The sequence below is a fragment of the Poecile atricapillus genome, chromosome 3 (assembly GCF_030490865.1).
Source record: "Poecile atricapillus isolate bPoeAtr1 chromosome 3, bPoeAtr1.hap1, whole genome shotgun sequence".
In the NCBI taxonomy this organism is placed as follows: domain Eukaryota; kingdom Metazoa; phylum Chordata; class Aves; order Passeriformes; family Paridae; genus Poecile; species Poecile atricapillus.
In genome coordinates this window covers 14,582,242-14,605,209 of record NC_081251.1, presented here as the reverse complement: position 1 = coordinate 14,605,209, position 22,968 = coordinate 14,582,242, and the positions used below count along the sequence as shown (strand labels likewise).

Genomic DNA, 22,968 nt, shown 5'->3' with positions numbered 1-22,968 from the left:
GCTAGATATCTATGATTAAAAGGAATTGCCAACATAATATTTTTTCAGGAGATGTAGCTTATATTATTGTATTTACTATTTATCTTTTAATACAAGCTTAAAATATTCCTGACACAGAATACTACATGCATACAAAACAATGTACAGGCTGCCTCATTTTCTGTTACATTCAGGTTTTACCAGCAGAATTCTGACAGTGGAGTTCTGCTGCTTCCCACCATCACTGGCAATAATGCCACATTTGCAAAGTCAAGACAAATCGTTCAGTTCTGGAAAGATGATGAGTGGGGAATAAGGAAAATAACTTAAAAAAAAGAAGCATGTTCCAGATAATTAAACTAATACTGAAAAAACTAACTTGAAAACAATTTTTAAAAATGGCTTTACAAAACCTAACAATTTAGTAACAGGATTCTTTTTTTTTTTTTTGAAAGTACAGCTATTTTCAGCTTTCCCTATCAGATCTATAGCTCAGTTCAGGTACTTGCAATACCAGCATGGATACAAGTCTCAAGTTTAACAGAATTATTATTTTGTACTCACAGAGAAATAAAATTAACATAGAATAATGTTTAAATTAATAGCAGCAGCTGCAATACAGTAATAAATTGTCCGTACCTCCTTGCCAGATGAGTAATTCAAGCAGTTCCCAGTCACTTTTCGTATAAAAGAACATAAAATAAATGGGGGGAGGGGGCATATTTTATAATCCAGGTTTATACACTCTAAAGAGGTCATTAAATTGAACAGTCCAAGAAATAAAAACTATAGCTTAATAATTGGGCTAACTTTTATTGTTGGAGGAGGAGGTCCCGAGATGTTCCCTAAAGGAAACAGAACATGCATGCATACCCCTGGCATTGGAAAGGTTTTCATTACTCCCTAAACCAACTCCCAGCTCCCTTCCAACGTGGTATCATTTCCCGCTCTTCTCCATTTTCCTTAACTGTTAGAAGGAATAATTCTATTCCTAATTTGAGAGACTTCATGGTTATTTTATCACAAAAGTTTAAAATCCCACAAAAACCCCCTAATTCAGAAGTCAGGCACAGTTATAAAATAGTGCAAGAAGGGGTGCAACCAATATTAAGTAACCCCGTAAGATCTTTTATTTATTTACTGCAGCTTGCTTCCAATGACTTTAGCTGCACATTTTATAAGACTATTATAATATAGCCTTCCCTATATAAGGTTCTAAAAGTCACTTACAAATAAAAATCTGTGTCCTAAACATGCAACAAATGACAAGGCTTGTCTCCTTAATCTTGCACTTAATATAATCAGCACTAAACTGAAAACGGACTAGAATAAACTACTTTCAGAAACAAGGAAAACCAGTTTAAAACTATTTTCTGTATGAAATAGAACATTTTCATAGCATAGGCAAGCCAAACGTTTGTGTACCCCTCAACGAACACCTGTGCTATTACTGTTTCTAGAGCATAATATCTTTAAAAGTATGCACATACACAGCACTGAATTAATGAATGCAGCGCTCTTCATTTCAAACAAAAGAAAAACAAAGAGGGTCAATCAAGTTGTACAGTAGCAACAAATGCAAGCAGATTTCCAAATTCAGGGCTTATTCAATAAAAAGGAATTCCCAAAGAACACCTGAAGATCCTTCTCTCTATGTATTCTATACTAGGGCAAATTTATGCTGTTGAGAGAACTATGTTTGATATTTAATCAACAATTAAGCTATAGACTTTGGACGGCTACCTATAATAGCAGAGACATGGACAAAGAACAATGATGCATTACAGCCTTTAAATAGTAATCAAGATTTTAGTTAAACTTTAAATAGCAATGGAAGAAAGTGTGGAACTCAAGCATTTTTTTCTTCTAGTTATTTATTTATTTGGTGACAGTAACAGTCAACATTATGTGTTTTGAAATTTAAAAAAAAATAGGAGTATTTGCTAAAGCTTAACTTTTCTTCTTTCATAGATGTTCAAGCCTACTTTCATGCCTGTGTGTGACCTCCTCTTCATTTTCTCCTGAAGAAAAGTATGAGAAAATTCTTGTGTTTGGATGAGTCATCCAAGCTTTATCTTCCTTTATGTAGGATCCTGTAATTCTGTACTTTAAATACAGACTAATAAAGTCAGTACCCATGATCTAGAACAGTCAAAAGGCAATAGAGAAATCACCTGATTACATGAATCCTTAAGGTTTGGACCTAAACACTTGGGCATAGCTTTTTTGTGATCATGTTTTTTAATCGTGTAAGTCTATTCTAAATATTAAATTATTCTTCAGTACATCTCAAAAATAAAACTTCATCATCTCCATTTCATATAGCTGGAAATGAAGTAAGATTTGTCTGAAGCCATAAAGTGATAGCAGTACATTAGGGTTTGACCCTCCTGCATACCATTTTTTTTTAATTCTCTGTACCACCTGAACAACACTATCCTAAAAAAAAAAAAAAAAAGAATGATGAAATGACTATGGAATTAAAGTAACAATGCTGAACACTAATCATTAGTCTCCATCTGGGCACACAGAAAACACAAAGTATGTGACTGGCTACTTTTTGCAAAAGATATGACCTAGGTAAGTCATTCTACATGAACTGTAAAATAAAATTAAAGACAAGCATAATCAAAACCCCACTGTATGTGGCATCCAGATTGTTTTTCTTCTCATGTCTACCACCTTCTGCACCCTAGAACAAATGAAGCAGAGACTGAACAGGAGGCATGTTTCACATGACACTGAAGAAATACATGTCCATTCAACAACAAAACTCCATACCTCACAGACAAATAAGGCCCCTCTCTCAATAGCTTTAACAGTAGCAGACAAACACAGAGAAAAAGCTAAGTCCATACCACATAAAGCACCTGCTACAGACTGAGACTCTCCAACATAGTGAAATCTGAACAAAATTCACAAAATCACAATTTCCAAATATTCCAACTCCTTTGCACATTAGGGGCCCAACCACTGACTTAAGCACACAGTCTTAAAACTCTGTTAGTAGGTAATGAACATAATGTTGCCAGTGAAGGATGCAGGTGATGCTTCACCTGTGCTCAGGCAGCTGTGGTGCATGGCCAGGCACAGGGATGCTCTCCAGGCAACGTGGGGCTGTTTGGACACTGCACTGCTGCAGGAGCATCACACACAGTAGGTATGGCTGGGGAACTGAGCACTACATTCAACCTTGTGTTTACATTGCTAACAGCTCATTAAAATAAGTTCATTACTAGCCAAGTCTGCCAATATAAACATCGTATTCTTGTTCTTAATCAATGGGATATACCAAGAAAAAAAGAATTTCCAAGAAACCTTGGAAACAATATAGCATTCTTCCCCCCAAAACCCCCCCATATGCTTATGAGTTATAAAAATACACAGATTTAATTTTTTATACCTTTCATTGTGAAAAATTTTATTAGCAAATTTCAATCATTTTCATCTTTAAATCCGAAGTCAACTCCTCTGTGACACTGATACAATTCCAGTCATATTCTGTAGATCAAATACTGGCAAGAAATCATCAACTGATTGCTGTGGGGATTGGCTACTGAGGCAGCATTTTTCCTTCTTTTTAAATTAGGCAGCTTTTGTTATGGATTGCATTACTAGACAAAGAGTCAAATGCTTTGGCACTGCTCTGCCATTAGTTAGAATTGAAAATGTACTTTAAAAAACATCTTCTAATGAACATTTGCACACATTCCAACTGAAACTGAGACTACTAATATTTGGAAAAGTGAACAGTTCCTGAATTTTTATTCCTGCACATATAAAGCAGGAAAAAAACCTCTGCTAATTTGATAGTGTAGGTGCATTTATGTTTCTCTTAAGTTGTTACAAAGATTGAACAATTGAAGTATACTAATGACACCTTCTGCAATCTGATCAACAGAGATGAAATATCGGGAGTGAACATGCCTCTTGTGAATACACACGCACAAAATCTCCATGCATCTCGTGCAGCAGTAAAAAGGCCTGAAGCTGAGCAAAGTGTTCTTTTTTGCTTTCTCAAACCAGAAGTGAAACACTTTAATCCTAGTGTAGAATAAAACAGAATACAAAAACACATAAAACTGTCAGAAAAATAGAACTATCTTTTTCCAGCTAACTATACTGCTATATATAAATCCATCAGAGGGGAACAATGAACAAAAGACAATTCTGTTTCCTTAAGGATCATAATTTTTAACTCTGCAGTAGATGCTCTAAAACTACAGATCAAAAATAGAACATTTATAGAAAGATTAAGAAACCAAGAGAGAAATAACAGCACAGGAAATACAACAAATAAGAAAAGGTTATTTCTCCAAGAACAGAGAATCATCTGGTCTTCCAATTACTTAGAAGGCAATGAATTTTAGATCAGATCCTGCTAACTGCTACATTTGTATCTCTTCCCGGTACTTGCTGGCTCAAATTAACACAACAGACTGTTCTTACTGATTCAAAATTATGTGTGGCAATAAATTCAGGAAAGTGAAACAAGTTTCAAATTAAATATGAAGTACTTAGAAAGTTCCTAAGGCTAAAATCCTACTAAGGGATACCTTGTATCAGCCATAACGACCTGAAGACCCTGAATTAACAGAGCTCAGCCTTGTGATCTGCTCAATTAACACTCTTGGTACAAGGTTGGCATCTACTCAGTTGATGAGATCTTTATGGACAGATGCCCTTATTGAAAGCACAGGAGTCACAGCTGTATCTCCAATCCACTTTTCATTAAGAGTAAAATTCCAGGGTCTTGATGGCAATGATCCATGTAGATGAACTTCTATTCATGTTCAAACTAGTGTTTGAATAAATATATATATTTAATATAGAGTTTGCCTGTGAAAATATATATATATATATATATATATATATTCAAATATACAGTTTACCTGTCAGCTTTATTCAAAGAAAAGAAAGAAATGGCAAATTAGTTCCGTTTTGGTTGTGGGTTTGGGTTTCTCAGGTTCTAAGGCATGTGTATTCTGAGACACTTGAGCACTCTCCTGCTAATCATCTCTCCATTTCTCAGCCCACCATGCTTCCATTCCAGCATAGCCCAGAACTGTGCTCACAGTTTCACTGCTGCACTGCCTAATTAACAGTTTGAAGAGCTCCTTCTTTCAAAAGCTGACAGAACCATAGCAGAACAAGCAGAATATACTCAACATTTTACACCTCCAGTGTAATGTCAAACTTCAAGCTTAACACTAAAATCCTGACGCTTGCACTGATCAAGTGAGTCAAAGGGCAAACACCAGCGCCTTTCTCTGGACAACTGCACTAAAGCAGCTCCAGCCCAGGCAAAGCACTGCAGGAAGAGGATGGTAAGATTTACCAGAGCTGTTCACCACCACCACACAACTCGAAAGTTGAGTTCAGCATGTGCTGAAGTGATACAATTACACATGGCAAGGAAGCGGAAGGTCTGGATTAGTTTTACACAGCCTACAGTGACCTATCTGCTCTTGTTTTAGACCAGATGCCATTCACCAACACACCCCTAGATAATATGTATTAAATACTATCAAAGATAACTCAGTTCATACTGTAGATAGGGCTTCTATGCAAAATCATAAATGCCCAAATGTATTTGAGCACTGTTAAGCTCTCCTTAAATTCAGCTGTCAACTTGGAACTATTCGGTAGGAATGTATTTATAGAAGGGTTTCTTATAGATCACCAAAGGTCAAATGCCATTAAGTGCTATCATCCACATGTACATGCAGTACACATAAAAATGTCACTTCATTAAATTAGTGGATGACACAACCGGCAGAAAAGCAAATATTAAATATATGTTAGCTTTACAAAGTAATCTGCATGATCTAAATGTGTCACAGAAATGTAACACAAAAAAAGGTTTTATAACCACTAAGGCACTGTTACATGCCCAAAAAGTAACACTGTACCATAGAAAGCTGTGACAATATCAAAATTTTTTTATCTTACAATAGGCAACTTAACAACAGGCTTTCAACAAGATTCAATGAGAGAAGGAGCACTCAGTCAATGCCTCAATGAGGCTGCAATAACCACTTCCCTTTGTGGATGTCTTTGCTGACACCTATCATGGCACCGAATACACAGTTCTATCATTCCTCTTTTCATCTCTTCATCAGACCAAAACCAGAAGAACCCCACCAAGTGCTGCCTGTGCATCTGATCTATGCTAATGAGCAGAAAGTCCTTCATGTTTTTTTTTTTTTATTCAGCAAAAAAAGGGTGTTATTAACCATGCCACATATTTTGGTTGGTTGATTGCTTTCTGAGATATTTTTTTTTTTGCCTTCATAACTGCCTGTGACAACAAACTAAATGCAGAGGTCTCCATCTTGTAATGTCTCTGAACTGAGAATGCATAGGTCTTTTTTTAAGATATGCTTTAATCAAACACAAATAATTATGCTCAACACAGACATTAATAACAAGTGTTAAGGCACACAAGATAGCAAAAATTACTGATAGAAAATGTATCAGTCTCTCTTGAGCCCATAAGGGGGATGGGAGAAACATAATCAATCAATGTATTTGGCTTCATAGATTCTCTTGCTGAAGAAACAGATGGATGCGGTCAGCCATCCTGTGGTCAGGAAGGTACACAAAGAAAGCCTTTTCATTTAGAGCCACTGAATAAAATATCTCTTGATGACAGTAGAATTGCTATCTAGAGAAAGACAGCTTATTACCTCAGCTTCTCATGTCTTTCAAATTTACACCATGTGTTATAGATTAACAGCTACTTTTTCGCTTTTTACGGTTTCCCAAAAATAAAGCATGCACACAAAATACAGAATAGCAGCTGTTTATGACTTTTTACACTGTAAGGAAATGAATTCCATTTTGAATTCCATTCCACATTTTTAGTTTTGGTTATGTTATTTTTGGAGGATGAAATAGTGGCATTCCAGCTAGTCTTTTTAAGATGCTTTCCCTGACTCTCAGTTCATGTTGCTGTATTTCTACTTTTAACTGAAAACACATTTCCACTTTTGATAATTTACACTGAAAATGAACTGTTTAGTAAACAAGTGTATTTTTCAATATGAATATGATGTTTTCATACTCAGACTATTTAGCAGCACACCAATGCAAAATTAATGTCAAGCTCAATACCAGAGACCAAAATAAAACGCTTTTACAGGAAATCTAGCAAATTTCCTAAATAAGAATAATAAATAGATCATTATTTCATACACAGATATGTAGAGTGCACAAACTAGGAAATTTTATTGATTACCATTATATTTTACTTGCTGCTAGCTTTTTAAACAATACTTACAGAGTGCAGAGAACAGTGATGACCTTTACTATAAAAACTATGCATTTACAATCCAGCTAACACTCTCCCATGGTTTGTTTTCTCAATGTATTACATGAAGCAGTCTACATTGCTAGCATATAAAACAAACAAACAAAAAAATCAAGTTCTAAGCAGCCCAGTCTCAATTTTGTAGCTAGGATTTCTTTTCAGAAACATAAACATATTTTAGTGCATTCAATCTATGTCCAAGGCATGGGAGGTGAGAGAATAAAAGAATCATGCTGTTGAGTATAAAATCAGAGTGTGAAAAAGTCTACTGGGGTTAAGTATTAACCCAATGCATTTTTCAGAACGACTGTACTATTTTTAACTGTTCGTTTTTGGCCACAGGTCAAAGTTTTCCTAGCAAAATACCGAAGTGAAAATGCTGGGAGCGAAGCCCAGAGGCAGCTCTCTTTGCTTTGGCCTAAGCAAAAACTTATCTGAATCCAGTCGGATATGTAACACTGTTTCCCACTCCCCTCCATTGACTATGGGTGTCATTATGCCTCTGAACATCTGAGGAGTAACACAGCACCACAGCCTCAGGAAGAACATTTTTCAGATGTTATAGGAAATTCCTATATTCTCCACACAGCACAGGCATACATTCTGTTCAGTCAGTTCCTGTAGTTTTGGCCAAACAGAACTGAGTCATTTGAAAGCACAAAAAAAGACACAGTGTAAGTGCAGCTCTAGGAAGGACTGGGATGTATTCCCCCTTTTTCTGCTCCTCATAAGTGGGACACATTGGAAATCTTGTGGTAGACTGGAAATACAAGTTTTGAGGACCCTAAAGTTCAGTTAAAATACTAATTAATATAATACTGATAATGATAACAACATTGATAGCAATAACGATAATAATCTGTCTCTTTCTATAGTTCAGATGGTTAAATGGAGAAATCTAACCTCTTCCACACTTCTTCCCGAGGGCACAGATTACTCACTGAAGTAAATTGTATTTCATACACTCACACGGAAGAATAATATTTGAAAGAGGACACAGACGAATCAATTTGCCCCAGTGAAAAATAAATGTGACCCTACTGGACCCCTCAGCTACATTTCTCCCTTAGGCGTGTCCCCTTTTCCTGAATTATTTCCACATCACACAGCAACCTCAGCTTCACCAGGGCACGTTTCACAGGGGATGAGCGATGGGTGCCCGGCAGCGCACACAAAGGCAGGTACTTCGGGGACGGACACACTGTTATTACGAGGCGCAAAAGCGAACGGTGTGAACGATGCTGGGAGGGAAAACAAGGCACCTTCCTCTCCCTGGATCAGATCGCGCCACGGACGTTTCTCACTTTCCCCCAAATAAGATGCAGCTAATCGGAGAGCGCTCGCTCTCCTCTCACAGCGCCGTGCCCGTCCCCTCGCTCAGTACAGCCCTGGGGGCGAGGGCCGCTCCCGCCACCTCCCCGCTGCCGGTGGCCCGGCCGGGGGCGTGGAGACGATCCTTCGTCCTCCCCCAGGAAAGCACTTTCAGGACGCGGGAGCCCTTTCCTTCCTTCCCGTTCCCTCCCGCTCGCCCGAGGCGAGGGCAGCGCTCCCTTTGTTCCCCCGCCGAGCGCTCCCCCCGGGCGCGGCCGCCCCTCACCAGCAGGCTCTCCACGTTGACCGGGGAGCGCGGGTCGCGGATCATGGACTCCAGCTTCCTCTGGCGGCCCTCGAGCATCCCCGCCGCCGGCTCCAGCGCCTCGGCCGCCAGGGGAGCCGCCGACATCTTCCCCGCCGGCTGCTGGCTCATCCTCCGGCCCGCCTAGTGCCGGCCCGCGGAGGGCACTGCGCGGGGCCGCCCGGCGGGCCTAGCGCGGCAGCGAGCCCGGGAAGGGCGGGGGCGGCGAGGCGGGAGCGGAGGGCAGCGCCGCCGGTGGCCGCCGCCCGGGCATGAAGGGCGAGGGAAAACGGCCGCTGCTCCGCCCGGGCCCGGGGAGAGGGAGGGGAGATTGCTGGAAGGGAGGGACGGAGCGCTTCCCGCCGTGCCCCCGCCTCTCCCCGCTCAGGGCGTCCCTCGGCGGCCGCCGCCTCACTGCCCGCTCCGCTGGGACATCGCTCCGAGGGCGGGGGAAGGCGGAGAGCGAAGGGGGAGCGGCTGCGGCGGGGTCGGGCTCAGAGTGCGGCTCCTTCTGCAGCGCTCGCCGGCTGCTGGGGCGGGAGCCGCAATCCCCGCCGGCTTGGCTTTCCCTCGCCGCTCTCTCTGCGTTCCGCCCACCCCCGGCCCGGCCCGATCCGGCCTCCCGCTCCCCGGCCCCGCGCAGGCCGCCTCCCCTACCCACAAGGCCCCGCTGCGAGCGGGGCATTGTTCGGCGCTCGCTCAGCGCCCGGCTGCAGCCCTGAGCTCGGCGGGGCCGTGCCGGGCCTGGGCAAGGCAGCCGCTCAGAGACTGGGCTGTGTGCGTTTTGGCACATGAGACCTCACCCTGCCCCCATGGCGTCAAGCACACGGGAAAAAAAATGAAAAACATTTGAGAAGGTGGGCGAGCAGCGTTTCAGATAGAGCAGCAGTTCTCACGGCATGAATCAGGGATTTACGGAATGGTTGCAGTTCAAAAGGACCTTAAATATCATGTAATACCAAGCCCCCTGCCATGGGCAATGACACCTTTCACTCAGCCAGATTTATCAGCTTCATCCAGCCTGGCCGTCCCACGTCGGGGATGGAGCATCCACAATTTCTGTGGGCAATGTATTCCAGTGCCTCACCACCCCCGTGCTAAAGATTTTCCGGCCTTCCCCCCCCCCCCCCCCCCCAATATAATCTAAGCCTGCACTCCTTGAATTTGAAACTATTTCCCCTTGTTTTGTCTCTACATGCTCTTGTCAATAGTCTTACCCTACCTTTTCTACAAATTCTCTTCAGGTACGTAAAGGCCCCACAATAAGGTCACCCCAAAGCCTTCTCCTTTCCAGGCCAAACAATGCTAATTCTCTCATAGGAGAGGTACTCCATCCCTCTCCTGTGTGTATATCCTACATGTATGAGAGGGGGGATGGAGAGCTAGGCAGTGAGGAGCTGTACTGCGGAAGGCACAGGCCAGCCTCATGGCCCCTGAGGAAGGTGAGATTCCACACTGTGCTGGAGATGGATACAGCCACCTTGCCACACTCGCTGGTACTTTGAGGAGACAGGATGCTGTTTATCACACCCAGGCAAGAGAGGATACAGCAGGGAGGGTGTCCCTGATGACTGAGCTGTGGCTGCAGGGATGGAGGTGGGGAGCTGGATGGTGGGGATGCCCCATGGAATGGCATGTGAGGTTGTGGCCAAACTATGGTTCCAGCAGACCTGAGATGTGGCTGCTGGGCCGAACAACAGACTCTGGAAGTGTCATTTGCTGAGGTGGCAGGACCTCAGGGAGGAAAGGTTAACATTTTACTGTGTTGACTTTCAGCTGATAGCTGGATGGCAGTGAACTGATGTCAGAAAAGTGGCCCAATATTTTAACTTTAAAGGAAGACGAGTCAGAGAAGTAAATATGTGAGTCACTTGCATGGCTTTGAACGAGATCACTCTCAGTGACATTCTGAGTCAGGGCCCTGATGCTGAACAACTCCCAACTTGAGGGAAGGTCTGCTCTGAATATCCACCCAAACCCTATAATTGGATTCTGCTTTTACAGTCTACTGAGTAAAAATCCTCAAACCTGAGAGAAACACGCACACACATGAATATTTTGAAAAGTCAAATTGGGCGTTATCACTCACGCTTTACAGTGAACCACATTGAGCTTGTGAGTTTCCTGAAGGAATTGGTGAAATCTGTTTGGGAGAGGCACTGATTATTTATATCTAAGGACTACTTCATCTTCAAAATAGATTAGGATCTGCTTAACTGCAGCACCACCATCAAAAAAAAAAAAAAATCACATCATCTCCTTGAGCAGTTTACTTTGCTAGAAGATAAAAGAAGTGTGACAATGAGTTTGGTTGCTACTAGGACTATATGTGGGTACTAGCTGGATCATGAAGTTACAAAGCCTTGCAAAACAACATTCAAAACTCAAAATTACCTAAAATAAACATGATTTCTTCATTTAAAGATTATTCATTGCCTACTTTTTATAAGTGGCACAACAAAAATGTTTTGGCCTTTTTAAAGGATTTAAAATAGGTTTGGACAACAGACCAAACATGAGAAGTGTGTCTCTAGTGATCCATAAGGGGCTTGTGCTAAGGGGCTTGTTACTGTGAACAGCAATTTTGGGGGTGATTTCAATAATCTCGAAGCTGGGCACAGGTAATGTGATGATCTAAGCTTTTGGTTTCCCCTTGGCTATAGGCAAGGTGATTCTCTTCAGTTTTTTTAATCTATAAGCTTTATAAAAACTGATCTTTAGCTTATGTGATTTAATGATGTTCAGGGTGGTATCTAAACAAAGGTAACAAAGAAAATCTTAAATAAGCATAACAGCCCTTTTTACATGGGAAAAAAAGTGTGATTGTGACTTCAAAAGCAAGTGTGTGGAAACAGTGCCTTCTTGAAATTCTTGCCCAATAGATCTAGTCTTCCACCCTTCGGGACATATCTGTTTACTGACTAAACAAGTTTTACTCTATTATAGGGACAAATTGACAATGGTAGTCAGCTAAATTCCTTTGTACGACACCAATCCTCAACAAAATCAGCAGCATAAGATTTATTGCTGGTTATAAGTGGCTAAGTGACAAAAATAGTATTCAGAAAGTCAGATCGCTATCTCAGTGTTTGCAAAAAAACTGTTTTAACATGCCCTAGAGGAAAAATAACACCACCCTCTGTGGTCTTTCTACAGTTCTACCTTTTCTGTCTTTAGTGGTGTAAATCTCTCAGGGTGTCACCTATTCCTTCAAAGACCATCTAAGGAAGAACTGTTCCTACTCACTGTGTATGCTAGCTTTGAAGTCCCATGCAGTGAAATGTCAAATGCTATTTACCATGTTTTGTAAGGCAAAGTCCAAGCCTTCCAGCATACCTGCTGTAGCTTTAAGCCTGAGTCCACAGTTGTATCGTTCATCTGTCTGTCTGCTCCCTAAAATGCTGCTGAACTCTTTAGTTATCTGCAGTCCAAATATGCTTTATGTGTCCCAAGGTAGTAGGGAACTTGCTGTTGACCATTTTCAGAACTGGCTACATTTATAGGAGCAGATTTGTAAGAAGTTGGTAAATGTGGCTTATTAGTTAAAAGTCATCAGCTTCAGGTTGTTCTGTCAGGGTATTCCATAGGGCTTAAGCCTATTCAGGGAAAAGAGGGATTTAGCTTTGAACCTCCAGCATGCTTTCACTACTATTGCAAAAGAAGCAAAAGAAGACAAACTACCCATGTGCACATTTGTTTTAGGAGAAGGGGCTGTGCTTTTAGGACTTGCTGCTTGCTAAGTAAGGCTTTTGCAAATCCTCTTTTCAGGCTTCCACTCTGCAAATCTTTGAAGAACATAAGAGCATTGCTGACAGGGGAGTTGATTCTCCTAATAGCTAGGGTCTCTAAAATTTAGGTTTAGCATCTTGTGGATCTAGTCCATTTTAGTGTTTTGCATATGGGAGAACAGATTGAAGAGCTAAATGAGTTGCCAGTGATACCATGGAGTATCTCTGTCCAGTAACATGAATTGACTCTATCCCAAATAAGAATCAAATTGTGACAACGGAGTAAGAAAGACAAGACACCTGTTAATAGTCCAAGCAAATACAGTCTTTGAAAGCTGCCAAAATTAAACCATGTCAGACTGCTACAGGCAAAGGCGCATAACTATCGTCACTCAGGATGCTGCACTGATGTGGATCAGAGTTGTTGTGATGGAAATAGGACAGAAATAATTTTTTAGATAATGAGGTCTTGAGACTTTGGAGGGCGTAGCTAAAGATCATCATTCTACCTCCAGAAAATAATGTAGATTTATGCCATTAGTACAGGGGTTTCTTTACTTTTAGATTCATAAATACAAAATAGGGGTGAAAAGGAATATAAGTTTATTGTGGGTTTTGTTTGTTTGTTTTAATTTTCCTTCCTCACATGCTAGTGTTCAATCAGCCTAAGGGTTAATAAATTATATTTTTCTGGATTAAAAATAAACTTCTTCATTCTGGGTAAATGAAGAGACAGAAAGAAACAATACAATTTGTGTATATAGGAGTTATGTTTTTGAAGGACTTGCAAAGTCAGCCACAATCTTTATCACTGATAAACTGATTCCAGTGTTGTCTTGGGACAAATAGTACAGTTATGTAAAGTCCACAAAAAAAACAACCAACATTGTTTAACATTCTTTCATTTAATTCATCTCTTGCATTGTAACTAGAGGCTTTAAATTACAAGCAGCTTTTCAAACACCATGCATTTCCAAACCAGCCTAAGTAAGACTGACACTACCACATCAATTGCTAGCACAGGCCAGCTATAAAATTAAAAACCACTCAGCCATCTGTATAATTAAATGCAAACCAAAGTAATCAAGCAAACGTTAAAGAAAATGTCTTCATCTGGTAAGCTTTGTAGGTAAAGGCCTATATCTACTATTCTGCTTGGGAAGGGATGTACCTTTGTCTCTGAAGGTATGCCAGGTAGCTGCTTCCCATTTTTTCAAATAGCATATATAGCTGATAAATATAGAACTTGTAGCTGGTACTGTCTGTTGCTGTCTTGAAGTCAGTATCTTAAGCACAAATACCAGAGAATCAAGAAAAGGAGGTGTGAATCAAAAGTGGCTGCATAATGCCTGGGTGTGTCTGATAACACAGGACTGGGTCTCTGCCTGACTCTTAATTGCTTACATAATTCTCCTCAGCTAAATAACATTGCTTGTATTGTGTAGTTTCATAGTTTCTTGGATGCATTGGGAAGACAGAAGTAAAGCTGTGAATCTAGGTTAATTGAAATGCTTATGTGATGGTGATGTGCCAGATTCTCTACTCTAAGTCTCAGGAGAAAACTTGAAGTAAGTGTAGCTTGAAGAGTAAGGACAAAGTGACCTCGAGTATTCCTTTGCTGCTTTGTGCTTTTAGGTGAAGCTTAGGGCTGTGTGGCCCATAGGTGTCAGTCACAGCAGTTTGAAAGACTGCTGTGATTTATGAAATCCTTGCTGTTATGCTGTCAGTAGGCTTACAGTATACCTCACAGTACCTTGGAGCAGAGGAGGGTTTCTACTGCACTTCTTTCTGCTGTGAGCATAATCTCCAGCACTTCCCTCACATGACACATCGTAAAGGTTAAAATATTGGAAATATGCAGGAGTAAAACACTGCTGGTCCTTTGGAAGTGCTAGCCAGAATTTCTCAAAGCTGTCTCTGCCTCCTTTTAATTTGACAAGGGGACTAGGGATTGATTCAGACCTGTCACTTGCATGCCTCTAACAATCTCTTCCAGCGAACACATACCTGTAAGAACAAAAGCATTTCTGATAATTTATTCTGTATTTAAGATCAAACATTTAAACATTAGCTTCTCCAAATGGAACCCAAAGTCCAGAATTGGGGAAATAGGCTCCTTATAGAAAATCTGAGGAGAATCAGACATGTTAGAAAGAGGGTCCAACTGGATACCGAATGGGAATTATGAGAAATGTGGCCAAAGCCCCATGTTTTCCTAGATGAGACATAATCTGAATCAGCATGTTCATCTTGATCTGATTCAGAATTCTTTAGCAGAACAAGAATCCGCATGTATGTTCTCCTTTCTCCATCCTGTGGCAATTCATGTTGCACCTCCAAATAAAGTTCCTAGACAATCTTGCAGGCTGGTGTATGGATTAGCAGAAAATTGCATTAATAAGAAATGGGATCTCAGGAAGAAAAGGCTCTGTAGCCTTTCAGTGAAAACACTCAGCAGGACGGAGGCAGAGAGGTAGGTAGCAAACATAATGACCTTCACAGTTAGACAGCTATTGAGTATTTTTTGGTCATCTTGGATTTTGGTTTAAGAACCACTGTAGGGACCTGATCAGTCCTTTTGATCTGGCCTTTTGCTATAAGTATGCAAGAACTGGCTTGGAAAATGACAGTAAAACGCCAGTCACTGAATGCTCCCTGCAATTAGGGTAAAATGCCAGTAGAAGATGACTTGGATAGAACAAGCTAAAAAAAGATGATTAGTGCAGAAGTTCTGTGTGTGTCTCTGAATACCCACATTATGTGTCTCTGCATTAGCACTGTCATTGCTGTGGTCTGCTTTTCATCAAGACTTAGCTACTGTTAATTGTAGAGAAACCAAGTCAGTCCAGATGATACCAGGGTGTAAACAACTACAGCTGCTGCTATGCCTGCTCCTCTCTGGGAACTTGCAGGGGCTGTTAGATACAAATGAGAATGTGAGTGCATGTGTGAAGACATAGCTTTGCATATAATGGTTTACAGTCTTTAAGAAATGATATAATTTTGTATTTAAACAACATCAGAATCAAGGAGGGAGAGGAAGGAGGGAGAGGAAGTGCGGAAGGAAGTGCGGAGAAAAAGAAGAAGGAAGGAAGGAAGGAAGGAAGGAAGGAAGGAAGGAAGGAAGGAAGGAAGGAAGGAAGGAAGGAAGGAAGGAAGGAAGGAAGGAAGGAAGGAAGGAAGGAAGGAAGGAAGGAAGGAAGGAAGGAAGGAAGGAAGGAAGGAAGGAAGGAAGGAAGGAAGGAAGGAAGGAAGGAAGGAAGGAAGGAAGGAAGGAAGGAAGGAAGGAAGGAAGGAAGGAAGGAAGGAAGGAAGGAAGGAAGGAAGGAAGGAAGGAAGGAAGGAAGGAAGGAAGGAAGGAAGGAAGGAAGGAAGGAAGGAAGGAAGGAAGGAAGGAAGGAAGGAAGGAAGGAAGGAAGGAAGGAAGGAAGGAAGGAAGGAAGGAAGGAAGGGTTACTGTATACAACTTTTCTATCCAACATGGACAATATGTTTAACTATTGTTATTTCTAGACTTGACTGTCAAATAGTAAATGGGATGACTGTGTGTAGTGGCTGGCATAGATATGATCTCGATTTTGCCCCAATCTTTGGTGATGGGGAACAATATTAAAATGAAACACTACATGGATATAAAAAAAATAAGGTATTAGAAGAGGTAAATGCAACCAAATTGGAAGAAAACTTCGAAGATTTTGATATGAGAAAGCTGAAGCTAGTGGGAATTATTAGGGAATTATTACATTCTTTGTAGGAGAATAAAACTTTCTGAAGGATATCATGCTGTTCCCAAACTAAAAAGAACTCACTTCATGTAGGATAGCAATGCCTTATGGGGTAAATTGGGGAGGCTGGTATTAGTTGAATCCTTGAAGATTTGGATTGGTAGGAACTACAAGGACCAGTCCTGGTCCTTCTTGTTTAACTTTTTGAAATTGTAACCTTTTTGTTTACCAGCATGAAATCCAGGACTGTGCTCCTAATGCTGGCTGTTTGCAGAAGACAACATCAATAGAGAGTTGAGAGTTGGGACTGCTCCGGATCAGCTCAGTGATGGGAATGATAGAAACAGGACATTATTAAATAGTACAGTCTATATAGGCAGCACCCTTGGGGACTAGTAGGAGATTCTGATGCAATGTGGAACTTACCACTTGAAAATTGCTGAGAAGTACATCAGGCTTATGTTAGCTAATGAAAATGTGGAATTGAAAAGTATAAATGGTATTGTAAAATTTAACAAAGATGCTCAAGTGAGATAGGATAGTGCAAGATCAAGTGAAAACACTGGGACTTAAATAGTTCTATTCATCTGATTGAAGAAGAGGAACTGAAAATGGAAATTTGGCAGAGATAAAGGAACAAAACAGCCTGTTTCATATGAGGTGGCTTGAATAACCTAGTTTTCTAGATCCAGCAGAGAAGTGGATGAGAATATGGTGCCTGAAGATACACCAAAGACAGCAAGCAGCCAAGGAGTTTAAGAACATTACAGAACAATTCTGGCAGAAGAGAATACGCGAGTAAACTGGCAACGAATAAGCTTGGATGGGTAATAAGACTGTTTCTAGACATTCACAATGCAGGGTTAGTACAACCTTCATCCAAGTAAAGGCAACCAGATAATACCTACCTGCAGTGTATCGGTGCACTTTGAAAAGGCTGTAAGATATGGTGTCTGGCACCACAGGGACTGGAGTCGGGAGCTCTCAATGTCATTTTCAGTTTTTATGTGGCTGCTTTGTAAGAAGCGTAGGGTAGTCTAGATGAAGGTTATCAAACTATTCCATGATCAGTTAAAGACTTGGTGGAAGTTGCATTTTGTTCAAGAACTGCAGTGAATGTAATAAAAATCATCACAGTTTGGACATAACCAAACTGGCTGCTTTTCCTTGCTGAAGGAAAATAACCTGAAGGTTATTTCTTTGTGTGAACCATTAAATGTTATGTTTTAATCTGATGCAGAATATTTGTTTTGGATGCTTGAAAGAATGTCATAGCATGGATATACTTAAGATGAGGAAATCCTACTTTTGTCCAAGGAACTTGAAACAGAATTCTACTTCTTAGAAAGCTGTCCAAGGACTTGGTATCCATGAAGCAGGACAAAGGGGAAATTCTTCCTCACATTGAGGCTGCTGTCCTGTACAAAGGCACCAAGTTTGTTGGGTCAGCAAGGGGGAGCATGAGAATCACAGCTTCCTCCTCTGGGAACCAGCCTGCTCCTTTGGGAGGTGTGTCCCCATCTCTTGCAACTGGGACAAAATCAAAGTAGTCACAAGAAGGATTGAGCATAGTCCACCTCAAAAGAGCCTCTGTTTAAGGGGTCTCTACTACCTAAGTAAATTATCTGATCATTGAGCTGTTGGCTAACTGGGGAATTTCCTCCAACGCAGTTTATCCCCTTCTTCATTTTATTTTCCCCAGCCAAAACTATTCAGCAAATTTGAAGCAAATAGTTTAGACATGACTGAAACCACATTTTCTGGGGAATTAACTATTTAAATAAGTGAATAAATAATCCATCTCTAACTGTTATCTCTTTTAAAATCCATGATGCTTTTTCCACATAAATCATAACTTTTTTCTTTTTTTTTAATTAGTAAATGTAATTAAATGTAAAAGTTTGACCCATATGCCCATCCAGGGTAGTTAGTTAGGGCTCCTTACTTACGCTGTTCTGAAGTGCACAAGCTGTTTTATAGCACTTACAACTAATGTTTATTTCTTCAGTTTACTCATATTTTCCTTTTTTTTTGTAGCCCCTTTCATCCTATCAGTTTCAACAGCTGATCCCTGTAGGACAGTTGTAGAGAGGATCCCTATTACTTTTTCATGCTTTTCTGGTCAACTAGTTTAAACTAATAAAAAAATAAAACACTTTTTGCAGTGAGCCTACAGCTAACTTGTTGATAATTTAAATAGATTATGCCATTCCACTAGATACAAACTAAACTACTGGAAACAAATGAAGAAAAAAAGCATATAACTAGGTGTAGTTTTTAATACTGTTAAAACTATTCAACCAGAACAAGGAGGGGTGGAACTAGATAATCGTCAAGGTCCTTTGTAACCTAAACCATTCAGTGAATCCACCACTGTATAACTTCTGGTCAGTTCTCTTGGACCTTGCAGCTCTCCAGCATTAATCTCAACTTTCCAACTGGTAGTGTCCAAATACTCTCCCTAGGCCACGGTAAGCAGCCCTCTGATGCATCCATCGCAGCATTTCTAAGGACTGTTTGATGCCCTGTGTGATTTGCAGCTGGTCAGGAATGTGAACTGATGGTTTGGCGCTTCAGAAGCCGTGGAAGGATGGTTGTAGACATCCCTCTAGTGGCCCCGCAGCCTCCAGGACGCTGGGAGCAGCTCTGGTATCCCTGGGCTCAGCAGGGGCAGATGTGCTCCTCTGTGGAGTTGGGTCCTCTACGGAGCTGGGGAACTGTCTGACACAGATAAGAAATGGCAGATAATTTCTCCCTTTTTCCATTTCACCAAAGTTTCCCTGGAAACTCTGCACCAGTTCAGGGTGTTTAGAGTGTTTGTTTCACACAAGCCTTGATACTGGAAGGCTGAATCCATTTCACTGGCCGCTGTAAAAACCATATGTACTGGGAGGTGATATGAGGACAGGGTTAATCCTGTCTTTAAGTTTTTAAAAAGTTTATTTAACCTAGAGGGAGAAAAAAAGGCAAGTTATACTTGAAGATTAATTAAATGTTTCAGATCTGGTCTCTTTAATACAAGACTGGTAGAATACCAAAGGGAAAAAAACAAAACCCAAACCCCAAAGTATATGTAAAATAAGCATAAGGAGCATTTATTTGTACATCTGTACACTTAGGCTTCTCAACTGAAATTGTCAATAAGATGCTAGTTTTGTTTATGTGTTTGGAACATTGAATTTATTTTGCTTTTTAATTTCTTAAAGGATATGAAGCAAAAATGAGAGCCCTGGATTAGCATCTTTAGAGATAGTGGAGAGGTCTCCAGTACTGTCTTCAGAAATTATGCACTGTCCCAGGGCACTGTGATTATTTCATGGAGCACAGCAAGTCTGGGGATTGCCCTTGCTGGACAAGCATCCTATGGAGGGTCCTGGGGAAGCTGGGACACTCTTAGGAGTCACTGCAGAGCAGAACTGATCACAGTTTGCAAAGGAGATCAAGACAGTCACCCCTTTTTGCAAATGGGCACAGCACAAAGGAATGATTTGTTCCAGAGGCAGCAAGCTGCCTGACAGCAGCAGGATGTGGTATTGAAAGGAGATATAGGTTCATACATAAGTAAAACAGTCCTTAAAGGACAGCCCACACTGAGATTTTCTCTGTATGGAAACAGAAACTACATCTCATCCTTCTGATAGTGGTAGCTCTGTATCTCAGTAATTCACCTGTACTACCAGCATTACCATTATGAATCCATTATTACTTTTAAATCAGAATTACCAATACAAAAATATCAAAGTTCAACAATTAAGTATATTATACTTAGAAGAAGTATAATTTGTATATATACTTAGAGGAAGCCCATTTGAAAGCCACCATTTGCTGTCAATAAAGCACATGGCTGAATGACTATTTCTAGTTGAACCTCGATTTTGTTAAACTGAGTGGAAGCAATCAAATGAACACACACCACCATCCTGATCAAGTTTTAATTTCAAAGGTGGCAAAAAACTTCTTAAATTGCATTAGGCAGATTTTTTTTTACCCTTTAGCTCTGTATCATTTTCACTCCAAATCATAAATGCTGCTTTGCAGACTTCCCTCCTTACGCCCCAAAAATAGTTCCATGTGTCAGTTTAAGAGACGGACAGTTGGCATAAAGTCAGCAGAGAGAGCATAAATGCCTGAGAAGTTTTTAGGCGACATCTACGTAAACAATTGCTGTTGTCTTGTTTTCATTTCCAGGCAACTGATCCTCAGAGACACAAAATACAGACAATATCTGGACAACTTTCCAACCCCTTTTTTCCAAGCAGTTTATGCTTCCTCCGTGTATAAAGGAACAGTATTTTACAGACAGGGAATTAAGTATATCATGATTGGAAGATACTTGTTTTAAAGTGTCTAATCATCATCTAATGTCACAGATTTAAATCCTTTTTGAAAGAAGTAAGATTCCTGATCTTCAACCTGCAGTAAATTTTTAATCCAGTCTAGAGTATTTCAGACCCGAAGAAACACATAATTAATCAATAAATACACATTAATCCACATCTGCCTCTTGTGCTGCTCAGTGGTCCAGGGTCATCAATATTTTTGATACTTTCCATACTAGTCAAAACTACTAATCCCTGGGGGGGATTCACAGTCAATGTGTCAGTTTTGGCAATTTGAAAGACTGGCATTTGTTTTTATCCCTTTATTCAGTTCTTTAAGATAAATCTGCAATTAAGTCTTTTTTTATCTCAAAAGAAAGACAATGTTAATGTTTTCACAGTACTTTGGTTTTACTTTGCTTTATTTTAACCACTAATCACAGGAATAATTAATCCTATATCTCTATATTTCCCTCATTAATATTCTCCCAGGATAGGATAAAATTGCATAATTTCAAATGTGTTTGTTTTCTCTTCAGCCGAATAATTACAGAAATCATCACCTCCAATAACTTCTTGTCAGCCTGAAGGCTTGCACACATTGCTGGCCAGTTAAGGTTGAAGCTGTTTCTAAAACCAGGGAGATTTTTTCGTGAGAAATTGTTTCTTACACAAAGTATTACTGGTATTGATGGCGAGAATATTGCTTAGTAAGAAAGTTCTTTGACAATCTGTGGGGAGTAGCATTATCAAGTAAATCACAGTTCTCAGCTCCTGACTGAATTCTGTGCAAACTGCTTTAGTGCTTAGGATGGAGGCACTGTGTGGATATTGTCCTGTTTTTGTAGGTGTTTTAGGGATTGTGAAAAGATCGCAACTAACTTCTGGGAAGTTTGACTTGATCCTTGACTGCCCAGCTAGCAGCAGAGTGTCTGGTTTTGCTTACAACACGCAAGTAGCTGCAGCATGGTCAGGAAGAAATAGTCTGAAGGTTCATGATTCTCATCCTGGGAAAATGGGAGTGAGTTCATTCATTTGTTGGTTCATTCATTCATTCTATATACAATTTATTTACTGGCCACTCCAGAACAAGAGCAGAGGCAGAGTACAATTTAGCAAATGCAAATGGCAGAAGACAGTCTCATAATAGTTCGAAAGGGTGGATCTTGCCAGTAACAACATGAGAGATACTAACCACATGTCCTTTCAAAGTGGCATTAACATCTTCCCTCATTCCAGATGCCACACTAAAATTTTACCACTAGCAATATTTAGCAGAATCCCCCTTAAGACTTCGTTATCCAAGTAAATTCTGAAATGTTTTCACTGTATTTTGAAAATTTCTTCTGATAGATAATTTTTATTTTCAGGCTTGGAATTGAACTCTTTCAATGTCAAGGTCACAGTATGTACACACAAATGTTATCCTAAGTTTAGGAACTGGCGAGACTCTTAATTATTATGTCTTGTAATTAAAAGATACATATGAACAACCTTCCAGTTTCTGAGCTTTATGGAACTTTATATCTGATCTGACACCTTCCTAATTTGCAAGAATTTTATCAGTTCTTGTTTCATTTTTCATATGTGCCTAGGCTGCATGTTAGAGAAGCAATAATTATGGTTGTAACCTGCTTGGGACATTTTTATGGTTATAAATGGAGGGGCAGAAAGAATTGCTTAGAAAATGACAGCTGCAACATCAAAATTATTTATCTGTCTGAAAAAAATATTGCATTGTCTAAAAACAGTTCTGTGCAGGATTTGCATGAGGACCTACACGAGACTGAAAACTGTTTAGATGAATAGGTGAACAGATAACTGTCTAACTGAATAGCTTGCAAATTTTTATATTCATGAAGTTTTCTTTTGAAGTGTCAAGTTTTTTTTTTTTGAAGGATGCTCTGAAATATGTCCTGAATGAGTGTTTTAAGGTTGCTTAAAGAATCACTGGCAAAGTGACTCAGTAAAAACAGGTTTAATATAAAAGTGACAGCACAAGAAAGTTTGCTGGCAAGGTTCACTCTACTACTTAGTAGATGGTTAAAACTGCTGGAGAAAAAGCAAACAAAAATCCAAAATCAATCAATCCAAACAAAAATAAACCCAAAAATAGCTACGTAGAGTCTGGGGAGAGAAGGGGGAAGAGAAAATTATAGGAAAAGATAGGAATCAAAAGGAATACAGAAGACCCTCTTGTAGAGCCACAGGGTTCACAGTAGACCTCTGAGCTAAACTGAGCCTGGACTTCATCAAGAGTTTATCCCTATGACCCAAAAGCACTTAATCT

At 40.2% G+C, this 22,968-nt stretch overlaps 1 protein-coding gene across 5 annotated transcripts in view; it reads right to left on the bottom strand.

Moving 5' to 3' along the window:
• The window catches only part of ROCK2 (Rho associated coiled-coil containing protein kinase 2), a 104,368-nt gene extending 95,180 nt beyond the window's left edge, over window positions 1-9,188 (bottom strand). For all 5 annotated transcript variants that reach the window (XM_058833988.1, XM_058833990.1, XM_058833991.1 and 2 more), the window contains exon 1: window positions 8,889-9,188. In XM_058833988.1, the coding sequence (XP_058689971.1) occupies window positions 8,889-9,038 (150 nt within the window). In that variant the 5' untranslated portion in view covers window positions 9,039-9,188. The remainder of the gene's footprint in view (window positions 1-8,888) is intronic.
• Between the last annotated feature and the right edge of the window lie 13,780 nt (window positions 9,189-22,968).